This window comes from Hylobates moloch, unplaced genomic scaffold (genome assembly GCF_009828535.3).
Source record: "Hylobates moloch isolate HMO894 unplaced genomic scaffold, HMol_V3 SCAFFOLD_8, whole genome shotgun sequence".
In the NCBI taxonomy this organism is placed as follows: Eukaryota; Metazoa; Chordata; class Mammalia; order Primates; family Hylobatidae; genus Hylobates; species Hylobates moloch.
In genome coordinates, this window is record NW_026652283.1 from 71,826,110 (window position 1) to 71,838,844 (window position 12,735).

The 12,735-nt window shown below is 39.2% G+C and overlaps 1 protein-coding gene across 3 annotated transcripts in view; it reads right to left on the reverse strand.

Annotated features, from left to right (window-relative positions):
• The window catches only part of ATF6 (activating transcription factor 6), a 226,788-nt gene that overhangs the window by 129,067 nt on the left and 84,986 nt on the right, over window positions 1-12,735 (reverse strand). For all 3 annotated transcript variants that reach the window (XM_032161151.2, XM_032161153.2, XM_058442280.1), the window contains exons 10-12: window positions 12,096-12,227; window positions 5,305-5,418; window positions 3,817-3,916 (exon numbers count right to left, since the gene is read on the reverse strand). In XM_032161151.2, the coding sequence (XP_032017042.1) occupies window positions 3,817-3,916; window positions 5,305-5,418; window positions 12,096-12,227 (346 nt within the window). The remainder of the gene's footprint in view (window positions 1-3,816; window positions 3,917-5,304; window positions 5,419-12,095; window positions 12,228-12,735) is intronic.

A 12,735-nucleotide genomic window follows, 5' to 3' on the forward strand; every position in this document is an offset into this window, starting at 1 on the left:
ACAGAATTTTTTTTTAAATCTTGATATGCTTTGGCATTGACAACAGCATAAAAGCAGAATAATTCTTCTCCTTCCTCTAACCAGGAACTTCTTTACTACTGACAAATATAGATTCTTCCCCATCATTCCCTTCTATAGTAGCTAAGATTCTCACATTTCTGAGCATATCTAAGCTCCCTACAGAAAGAAATGTACCCAAAATAGCGCAGAATGAAAGAAGACTTTAAACTACACATCTCCAAATGAACAAAGACAGTAAAATTAAAACAAAATTCTTTTTCTTGCATTGGAATTCCTTTAAGATTAAAGAATATCAAGCACCCCTTCCATGGTAAATGCTCTATTCATTTAATGACTAGGAAAGAAAAACATGACAAATTCCATCTAATGATAAGGCCAAAAAAAGGCATTTAGGGCAAGAATTTTAATCTAATTTTTCATTAAGTTAATTATACTAGCTGTGTGGGATTACCTACTGGCAATGATCTATTCCTGACTCCTGTGCTCTTCCTCTGTGTAGCAAAGGATGGAAGCCTGAAACCTATATCACTCAAACTATTTTGCCACCAGAGCTCTGGATATAATTTAGATTCTGCCAATAAGATGCACTTGCTTCAGATGTGGAAAGCAGAAGGGAGACAGGGTCCATTTTTCCTCTGACCATGGTAGCAGCTTATGTGTAGGCTTTGGCAGACATGAATTTTTGAAGTACTAGACTCCACATTCCAATGCCAATAAGCAGCTTTGGGACTTTGGGGTACATGTGACATTGTTAATGACTGTCTGCAGCCTCTATTAGTATTAACAACCAATAAAGTTGCCTACTATAGTAGGTGAAAAAAGTTGTTGGAGAGGCCAAGAGAAGTACACAGTAGATAATTACAGAATTTCAGAACGTCAGAGTTTGAGCTCACCTAGACTAGCCCTCATTTTATGTATGAAAACAGTTCCATAATGGTTAAAAACTCATGTTTCTTGTTATCCTTTTAATGTACTTTAGAATATAACACATACTGCTTCCAATTAGTCAGGAAGTAATTAAGTATTTTAAGATGTTTCCATTAGCATGTAAACATGTAAACCTGGTGCAATATTTCCCATCCAAAAATAAAACTCTTTCTTGACTCCTGTAGCTACTCCATTTCTCTGTTCCCATGTATAGGGATCACCCTGAAATCATTTTCTTCACTTCCTCCTCTATTATTACTTCCCTGAATCCACTTCAGTTGGCTTTTGCCATCACCACTCCAATGAAAGAACTTTCATGAATGTCACTAACAAGTTCTGATGGTCAATTCCAAAGGTAATTTCTCACTCTTTATCTGAATCAGCATCTCTTGGCTCTCTTAGCCCCTGTAATTAACTGTTACATCCCCTTCTTTAAAAACTTTCTTTGCTTGAGTTTTGGGACACCACTATCCCTACAATTTCTCCTATTTTACTGGCCAGCTACTCTTCTTCCTTTTCAAGTACTGGTTCCTCTTTCTCTTTCAGCCTGTAATGTTAGAGATGGCCCAGAACTTGGTACCTCACTCTGTTTTCTTTCCTCTTTATTTCTCTCTAGGTAGTAGCACCACAAATTAAACTTCCAGTTTCAACCTCTCTCCTAAACTCCAGACCCAGATATTTGATTGTCCACTTGACTTCTCCACTTGAATGCCTAATAGCCATATCAAACTTAACATACTTAAAATTCTTGACTTCCACCTCTAACTGCTCCTTCCCCAGTACCGGTCTCAGTAAATGGTATCACCAATCATCCAGTACCTAAGCATAGGATTTATAATTATATCAACAATTTCTATCAGCTTTACTTTCAAAATATATTTGGCATCCAAGTACTTTCTGCCACCTTCACAACTACCACATTAGTATGGATCACAACAATTTCTCTCACCTAGCCCACTAAAATGGCTTCTTGTCTCCCTACTTCCAGTCATACTCCCCACCATAGTCCACTTTATGTAGCAACTACTAATTTTTTCAAATATAAATCATATCAAGTCACTTCCCTACTCAAACCTTTCAATGGCATCCCCTCAAACCCATGATGAAATCCAAAGTTCTCACCAAAGCCTATGAAGTTTGCTATGAGCTTACATCTGCTGCCTCTCCAATCTCATCTACCACTCTCCCCTCAGCCCCTGCATTCCAGTCGTACTCAGCTTCTTCATGTTCCTTCCTGAGGGTCTTTACATTTGCTGTTCCCTCTGTCTAGAAGCTCTCTCTCCAGATTTTCCCCTAAATCTTTTTTTTTTTTTCATTTTTAGATGGAGTCTCGCTTTGTCACCCAGGCTGGACTGCACGATCTTGGCTCACTCCAAGCTCTGCCTCCCGGGTTCACGCCATTCTCCTACCTCAGCTTCCCGAGTACCTGGGACTACAGGCACCCGCCACCATGCTGGGCTAATTTTTTGTATTTTTTAGTAGAGACGGGGTTTCACCATGTTAGCCAGGATGGTCTCGATCTCCTGACCTCGTGATCCGCCCACCTCAGCCTCCCAAAGTGCTGGGATTACAGGTGTGAGCCACCACGCCCAGCCTCCCCTAAATCTTTACATTGTTATTTCAGTGACTTTTCTGCCTATGGCAAAAGCAATGTTCTCACCAAACCCTTGTCTTCTTCTCCAGCACACAAGAAGATACATGATCCCAGGCTCTCTAACAGTAGTTTGGGCAAAGTGACAGAGTTTTAGCCAACTAAACATTGGCTAAAAGCCAGGCCTGATTCTTAAAACATTTTGCACAATCTACCAAACTCTTTCTTCCCTAACATCCCAAGCAAGAAGCAAAGAATTTCAAGTTGTTGGGGCTACACAACAGAAAGAACCTGGATCCCTTACTCCCTGCTTGGAGAAAAGCAATCCTAAAAAGTGAAGTCAAATTTTGTGCAAGTGAAAAATTTTTATTCCATTAAGCTACTGAGATTTTGGGGCTGTTATAACAGCTAGCATTAATTACCTTGACAATGTTGTCTTAAAGTGGAACTTCTTCAGAGAAGCCTTCCCTGATCACTCAGTCTAGTCACTCATTTCTCAATTCAAATTCTAACCTCCTATGCTGCTTTGTGTTTCTTTAGTGAACTTAGCTCTAATTTTGAGTGTATTTGTGTATTTATTTATTTGCTTATTTGTTTAGCTCTGCACTAGAGTGTAAGCTCCATTAAGGTAGGGACTTTATCATACACATTACTTTATTTCAGGATCAAGAATGGCTCATTATTGGGAACTTGCAGATGGCAGTTGCTAGTCTAAATTCTAACAACAAATATTTGATGAATGATGGAATGACTTAATGGTGTTTTGTGGCAAACAACATTGAGATGGAACCCCCACTTAACAAATTCTAAGTAAGACCTGTCATTAAACCATAGTAGTAAATGTCTTAAGTTCAGAAATACCCTCCATGGATATGTCTTCATTTCCAAACTGCCCCATGTCTCAACATTCTCTTTTTGAAAAGTTCTAAGAAAAGAGGAGATAAGCAGTATTATTTAGTATACCATTGTGCCAAAGACATTTGATATAGATATCCACGCATAGGAACTCCTGGCTTGAAAGCAAATTTGAAGGTGAGAGCAAGAAATAGCACGATGCCTGATCAGGGAACTACTAATACTATAAAACCTAAACTAGTGCTATAAAACCTGGGAGGAGGACTTCAGTGGCAATGATAGCTGCATCAGAAGCAGCAGGAGACAGTGGGAAGACGCTAAAGCTCAAGTTTACCAAATCTTCTAGGGAAGAGAGCAACCCAGCTGGAAGAAGCCTTCCAACAAAAACACCAACTATTGTTCAAAGACAAGCAGAAACATACCTGAAGAATACGGGTTTTCTGTTGATTATTTGTCATTCTTCTTGACTTGGTCCTTTCTACTTCATGTCTATGAACCCATCCTCGAAGTTCATGATTTAACCTATAAAATACAGTTTAATTAATTAAACATAGAAATTAATTAAACATAGAAATGAATGTTTCACCCTGTGGGTGGAAATGAATCTAATCATTTGTAGGTTCCAAAGAGCATTCCAAGTGCCTGATGACTCAATATTGCTTTTTGATTTGAAAAAGTTAACACTTAATGTTGTTTTTAATAAGACATGCATTTTTACATGGTAAACTTGTTAACCATGCATTCAAAATTCAAAGAAAACTACAGCTAAATACCTCCCAAATATAAACACTGGATGCTAAGGTTTTTCCACCAAAAAAAGTATTTCCCTGCCGGGCACAGTGGCTCACACCTGTAATCCTAGCACTTTGGGAGGCTGGGGTGGGAACACTGCTTGAGCCCAGGAGTTTGAGATCAGCCTGGGAAACACAGTGAGACCCTGTCTCTACAGAAAATTTTTTTAAAAAATTAACTGGGCATGGTGGCATGTGCCTGTAATCCCAGCTACTCAGGAGGCGAAGGCAGGAGGATCACTTGAGCCTGGGAGTTTGGGGAAGCGGTGAGCTATGATCCAGCCACCGCACACCAGCCTGAGCAACAGAGCGAGACCCTGTCTAAAAATAAAATAAAATAAAACAAGACAAAATTAAAAAGTATTTCCTATTTCTGTTCTTGGGCTATATAAACACAAACATTTGAGACACACTGTAGAGAACTTAACAAGTCATAGGACCCCTAACAACAAATAGATGCATTAAAACCTCTTGAAAATCATGCTCTTTTGGGAGAAGAAAAAGAATGAACTCAATTGCCTGGGGTAAAAAAAAATTCAAATTGTTCAACACATGAAATAAAAGCATAGCTCATATATAACTTCCCTTCTTTTGCTTACTTTTTACAGCAGCTGTGAAGATGTTAAACTATGTTTAACTGTAGTTGATTACTACACATCACAAAAAACCTGAGGTAGTTTTTGAGGTTTTAAGGATAAGGTTCAAAATCACAGGAAAAAAAATTCAAGGGAAAACTTGATAAAGAAGTGTGTACTAATGGTAAAGTATCTCCAGAATCACATATCCACAAATTATTATCTTCCTAATTGGAAGAAAAAGGTATTTTCTGCTATGAATGTTACCAACTGTAAGCCTAACACCCTGAAATTTTAATATTAATTTCATTCTGTAGTTTTTAAAGAAGACATATTTAAGTAAGCAACTATCACATAAAATAGACCCATCACCATCTCTATCAGGTTGGTGGAGAAACTGGACAACTAATATGCCTACAGTTATCCACAAATAATTCAGAGATTCTCTCAGTCACTTAGTGAACCTGACCAACTACTTGTCTAGGTTCCAAAACTAAACATGGGAACCAACTCAGATGTTTCTGCAATAATCTACGACACTCACCTGAGAGACTCTGTTGTGTTAATTAGGGGCTGACAAGGAGGTGGAGGAATATAAAGCAATGGTTCTTCAGTTAGCACCATCAGAGCTTTGTCATTTGAAACAGAATGATCATATCTGAAACATGGATGCACAAAATTTGTTTCCTTATATCTTAAATTCCTAAGAAGTTTGCTATAAGAAAATCATCATTAGTGTTAACTTTTCATGGAAATAAAAATATAGTAAACAGAATATACTGCAAGATAAAGTATAAAATACAAAACTTTATTTTACATGAAATGTCATTTTCTGATTTTCTACAGAGACAGAATGGTAATTCACATTTGTCTAGTCACCATTTATTGAGCAATTAATTTGGAATAAGGGATACAATAACACATGGTTCATCATGTCTTCAATGAGCTTAAGACATGCACAATGCTGCTGGTACAGAGGTAGTAACACAGTAACGGGGTAATTGAGGGGAAAATCACTGGTCTTATGTGACCAGACTAAAGTTTTGGGGTCATTCACAATTCTATGATAATAAAACTGGATAGTATCTCTAAAACAGGTAGGGGTGTGTGTGTGTGTATGTGTGTGTGTGTGTGTGTGTGTGTGTATGTTAAGGATAGGGTGAGACATAAAATGCTTGGCAGGAGAAAAGTGAAAGAGTTGAAAAGCCAAATATAAACTATGGGATCATGGAAGAATGTGAATCACTAATAAAACAACAGGGTGACTGACATTACCTAGTTACTCCATTTGCTTCAAAAATATATACTTTCCGAGCCATCACACTGATGTAGATCATGTGAATTCATACCCAAGGTGTGACGTAGGAAGCAAAACTGGAGTTGAAAGTTAGAATTTGAGATGGGGATATTACTGCTATTTATGCTCTTCAGTCTACAATCTTAATCTCTCTCACTAACAAAACTTGCATCTCTCCTGAATTTCTTTACATAGGATGATCTGGATTTAGAAAACTAGATATGCTAATATCTCAAAAGAAAACATGTAAACATATAAAACTGAACACAGTGAGATTCACACTTTTCATTTATTCATTCAACAAATACTTGCTGCATACCAACTGTGCGCCAGGTATTGTGCTAGGTGCTGAGAATCCAGTAGGGAATGAGAGAATCAAAGTTTCTGTCCCCAAAGACCTTAATGGGGAAGATGGGCCAAATAGAAGAAAATAAATGCAAAAAATAAATCCGAACACTGGTAAGTGCTATGAAAGAAACAAACAAATGGTTGAAATGGAAAAGCAATGGTAGTATATACTTTAGATAGAATGGTCCGAGAAGAGATGGTAGTTACATCAAGGCCTAAACGATGAGAAGACACCGCCTCTATAGAAACTGGGGTAAGAGCGTTCTAGGCATAAAAGAGGCAGGTGGGGGAAAGGTAGGCTCAAAGAACTTTAAAAAGACCACCGGCTGAAGAGTTGCAAGCAAGTGGGGAGGTAGAAAGGGAACAGGATGACGCTGGAAAGGAATCATAATAAGGTCATAATAAGAGACCAGGTCATAATAAGGAATTACTAAATGTAATAAGAAGTCATAAAAGTGTTTCAAATAAAGAAGAGATATATTTCAGTTTACATTTATACTTTGCCACGGTACCAAAAATGGACGCAATGGAGGCAAAAGGGGAAGCTGAGACACTGATTAGGAAAGAGCTATGGCAATCCTGGCAAGAACTGATGATGGCACGGACTAGGTTTGTGGCAGCAGAGACTGAGAGGAGTGGACCAATTCAAGACAAGTTTTGGGAAGATTAACAACAACACTTGTTGAAAGAGAGGAATCAGGATTTCTGGCTTAAGCAATGGAAAGGAAAAAACACAGTTGTAGAAAATTGGTTGGAAGTAAAACAGGGAGAGGAACTGAGTTCCACAGTGCACATGTTAAGTTTGAAATGTTAAAACAGAGATGTCAGAGAGACTATTGGATATGTGACTCTGGAAACTCAGAAGAGAAGTCTGGACTGAAAACATAAATTTGAGAGTCATCAGGACATATAGATATGAACTGTGCATGAAATTATCGATGAGTCACCTAGGCAGAAAGAAAATAAAAAAAGTTCACAGTTCCAAACTTGAGATTTGGGTAAAAAAAGAGCCCACAAAGATTACTGTGAAGCAGCAGCCAATAAAAAAGGGAAACTAAAAAACCGTAACAACACAAAAGGAAAGTCTTTCAAGGAGCAAATGACCCACACAGCCAAATGCTGAGGAAAGGGCAAGTAAGATGGCAGAAAGCACTGGCCCCTTAACAGAAATAATTTTGGCAGAGTGGAAGACTAACTTCAAGTTAAAAGTTAGAGATATCTATTTATGCCACACACGAGAGTAAAGAAACAATAGCAGAGGATATATAGAACATTCTTCCCTGCAACTTGCACCAGGAATATTCTCAATGTCCTCTCTTGTGGCTATAAGGGTTAAGTAGGTTTAAGTTGTTTGGAATAAAATAGACATGTTGGTGCACAGGTAATGACTGAAAACACAAAAGGATCAGCGTAAAATGAAGCATTGAGTGAGAAGGAAAAAAAAATCTGTCTTGTGTTTGATAAATCTGAATGCCTCTAAAAGGAGGCTGCTTAACACCTCCTTATAAATCTATGACATACACATTATTTTAAAAATCATGAGGAGAATTGCTTGAACCTGGGAGGCCGAGGTCGCATGGGCCGAGATCGTACCACTGCACTCCAGCCTAGGCAACAGGGTGAGACTCCATCTCAAAAAAAACAAAAGCCTTCCCTCCCTCCCTCCCTCCCTCCCTCCTTTCCTTTCTTTCTTTCTTCCTTTTTTGAGATGGTCTCCCTCTGTTGCCAGGCTGGAGTGTAGTGGCGTGATCTCGGCTCACTGCAACCTCCCTGCCTCGGGCTCCCGTGATTCTCCTGCCTCAGCCTGCCCAGTGCCTGGGATTGCAGGCACACGCCGTCATGCCTGGCTGGTTTTTGCATTTTTGGTGGAGACGGGGTTTCGCCATGTTAGCCAGGCTGGTCTCCAGCTCCTGACCTCGAGTGATCTGCCCGCCTCGGCCTCCCGAAGTGCTGGGATTACAGACGGAGTCTCGCTCACTCAATGCTCAATGTTGCCGAGGCTGGAATGCAGTGGCGTGATCTCGGCTCGCTACAACCTCCACCTCCCAGCCGCCTGCCTTGGCCTCCCAAAGCGCTAAGATTACAGCCTCTGCCCAGCCGCCACCCCATCTAGGAAGTGAGGAGCGTCTCCGCCTGGCCACCCATCGCCTGGGATGTGAGCAGCCCCTCTGCCCGGCCGCCCCGTCTGGGAAGTGAGGAGCGCCTCTGCCCGGCCACCACCCCGTCTGGGAAGTGAGGAGCGCCTCTGCCCGGCCGCCACCCCGTCTGGCAAGTGAGGAGCGCCTCTGCCCGGCCGCCACCCCGTCTGGGAAGTGAGGAGCACCTCTGCCCGGCTGCCACCCCGTCTAGGAAGTGAGGAGCGTCTCTGCCCGGCCACCACCCCGTCTAGGAAGTGAGGAGCACCTCTGCCCGGCCGCCACCCCGTCTGGGATGTGAGGAGCATCTCTGGCCGGCTGCCCCATCTGGGAAGTGAGGAGAGCCTCTGCCCGGCCGCCCCGTCTGGGAAGTGAGGAGCGCCTCTGCCCGGCCGCCCCGTCTGGGATGTGAGGAGCACCTCTGCCCAGCAGCCTGGTCTGGGAAGTGAGGAGCGCCTCTGCCTGGCCGCTGTGCAACCTTTCAAGTGTGAAGTGACAGCCTTTCTGCAGGTGTACCCAACAGCTCTGAAGAGACAGCCACCATCGAGAACTGGCCATGATGGCAATGGCGGTTTTGTCGAAAAGAAAAGGGGGAAATGTGGGGAAAAGAGAGATCAGATTGTTACTGTGTCCGTGTAGAAAGAAGTAGACATAGGAGACTCCATTTTGTTCTGTACTAAGAAAAATTCTTCTGCCTTGGGATGCTGTTAATCTATAACCTTACCCTCAACCCCGTGCTCTCTGAAACATGTGCTGTGTCAACTCAGGGTTAAATGGATTAAGGGCTGTGCAAGATGTGCTTTGTTAAACAGATGCTTGAAGGCAGCATGCTCCTTAAGAGTCATCACCACTCCCTAATCTCAAGTACCCAGGGACACAAACACTGCAGAAGGCCGCAGGGACCTCTGCCTAGGAAAGCCAGAGACCTTTGTTCACGTGTGTTTATCTGCTGACCTTCTCTCCACTATTATCCTATGACCCTGCCACATCCCCCTCTCCGAGAAACACCCAAGAATGATCAATAAATACTAAGGAAAAAAAAAAATCATGCCTGCATACTTAGAAAAATACAAACACTGTAGTCCATGAGAAAAGTCCAAAACTGCTTTTGAAAATATATTTCTGATCTGAACTCTAGTAATGATTTCTGCACATCTGTGCTAACTGGCTTTGTTCTATCAGCCAAAAATATTCTTTGGAAAAAAAAAAAAAGTCTGATAGGAGAAATACCAGGACAAGGATTGGGTGGAGTTAAAGGAGAGAGAAAATCAGCCAACATACAATCTGGAGACAATTAGACCAACATTAGCCCAGGAACAGTCAGAGTTCGAGTCTGCTTGCAAACATTTTATGCCAAGAGAAAAAAATTCAGCAAATAAATCATTAAAGTAAATAAAGTAAAGGACAGTGCTAGGGAGCTAGAGTTAATGAGAATTCTTGGAGTAAAGATCAGTTCTGGGTGACATCTTACATAGGGTGACCATCCTTTCCCATTTATCCAAGACAGCAGTACTGGTGTTCTGATGTAATTATTACTAGCACCACCTTTCCTTCTTAAGAGTGTCCCAGTTTGATAGAACATTATATGGTCATACTATTTATATGCCACACATTTCTATGACTGAAAAAATATATGCAGTTAATTACTAAATGACAGGCTAATACAATATTATAAACTATGGGATTAGAATCTACTTTTTTATTTGAACCATGTCTCATAGCTCTCCTTAGAAAAACATAAAGTAAGCTGCATTAAAAAAAATGTATAGGTATCATGGCTGAAAATAGATAAAACATCTAAAATTCAGTTCAGAACACAGAACAAAGTAATCTTAGGTGCTTTCAAATGTTTCACAAACAGTTTTTGGTATCTTTTATTCAGTATTTATACTGATAAAAGCAAGAACATCAAATCAATGGACTGACATTTATTTAAATCTCTCAAGTTGCTGAATAATATTTCAAAGGACTTGCATGTAATCAAGAATCCATAATCTTTCCTGGGTTGTTTTTTGTTTTTTGTTTTTCCCCAAGACCAGTAACCCAGATTATTCACTCAATGGTGACTTTGGAGTAGGGAGAGAGAAAATAGCTTGCATCCATGTACTACTCTGAAAGCTGATAAATTTCAGCCAGAAAGTCATTCAGACTTTTAGGTTGAACTAGTATGATCAGACTACTATGCTTTCTGGGAGCCATCATGTTATCTTATGCTAATGTGGAAGGCTTCTATTTGCTGCAGTTAGTGCAGAATAAATAATATTCTTGTAAAGCTTACCTGAATTGTAATTTCAAGAATTCAATCCATAACTTGTTCTATTCTTTAGCAAGAAGCCATCTCAACTCTCATAAATCCAAAGGCTGTTAGATTTAAATTTAATTTTTGATGGATCTTATGTGGACACTAACAGAATTCAAAATTATAGAACACGTAGGGCAAACCTGGACAAATTACTTAGTAAAATTAAAGATACTATTAAACTCTACCAATATTCAGGGGCACTGTTAAGAGATCATCAAGGTGAATATTTAAGAAGTATGATGAATTTTGGCATGTAAAAAAGCAGGAAATGTTATGTTTTCCAACATTATGACATCTATCACTGCTATGTTGCATTTCAGCTACTGCCATAAAATCCTTTGGGTCCTCCACTGACTTGGCATACTGTATTCTACAAAAATAACAGTTTTTTCAGGAAGGCTAAGTGGAGACAAGCCTGCAGGATTGTGGTGATCATCTTTCAACAGTATGGATGTAACAGTAAAAATCAGGAAGAATGATTGCCCTCAACCTACAAATCCTTAAAGAGATAAAAGTAAACAAATCTGTAATAATTTTCAAGCATTATACTGTGCAATGGTTACCATACTTGTGACCTCCCTTTGCCTTGTTAGTCAAGGACCTGGCTCCATTTGGCTCTAATACAAATTCTAAATAACACAGGGAAATGTTTATCAAAAAGTATACAACTATAAAAATGTCCACTATACCTTCTTCTAGTTAACATAATACAGAAATTGCATTTTTATACAATTAAACCTTTTTGCTATTGACAAGCAATATGGAAATTTATCAAGTCATTATTAAATTGCAGCAAGGGAGGGATTCAACAAAGATCACAATAAATGAGTATAAATGATTTTACCTAATGACTGCAAATAGGTTCAATCATATTATTCCACCATATCATATCCATCCACAGGTGAGACAGTAACAAATATTAGATGTATTATATGTATAAACACATGATAGATAAGATAATTATTGAAGACATTATATATAATATGTATATATTTCAATATGTATATTAATGCACACAAACTGAGATTTTAAGATTACATCTCTATAGGAATTTTAAAACTACAAAAGGTTTCAAAGTAAATTTAGTTTTAGAATATTAAAAGTAAAATTTATTAATGGTTTCAGTAATTTATGTGTTCTACTACTCAAAATGATACATGAACAATTTAGATGCAATGTTATACTACAGATAATTCTCTTGTTTCTGCTTCATTAAATCACTTAGGCCAAAAGATAGATGCATGCCATCTTACCTGTAGCTGTTTTTCTGGATGATACCATCTGATGTGTCCTGTGCCTCTTTAGCAGAAAATCCTAGAAGGTGCCTCCTTTGATTTGCAGGGCTCACACTAGGGTTTATTCTCCTGGAATCCTGTTCCAACATGCTGAAAATAAAAAGCAGGAAATAATAGCTGAAATAAAAATATGTCACACATATGTCTGCTACATGCAGCTCTGAAACAAACCACAATTCCTTTGTAGATCCATGCATGTAACAAAAATGCTAGGCATAGAAGCAAGTACAAATAGGGTACTGAAGGTGTTCAAATCCTTAGCATGGTAACCTGCACATATCAAAAACAATTTTTATAAGTATAAAAGCACCTTATTTATAAACTGTTTCAACAATAGTAGTGTTCTATATGCTTTAAAAACTCGATAATTACATGTATATATGAAGTAGAAATAAATACGACACACCTAAAAACAAATTTTAAACTCCAATAATAACTGAAATAAGAAGGCCTCCTGGACAGTGCAAACTGGTGTTTTCAAGGAGAGAATACTTCAAATGAAGTAGGAAGTATTCTCCTTCTCAACAGTCAAATTCATTATTAGCCTTTCACAATTCCAGAAGGCAGGCTATCAGATACAGCTAAGAAAAAAAAATTT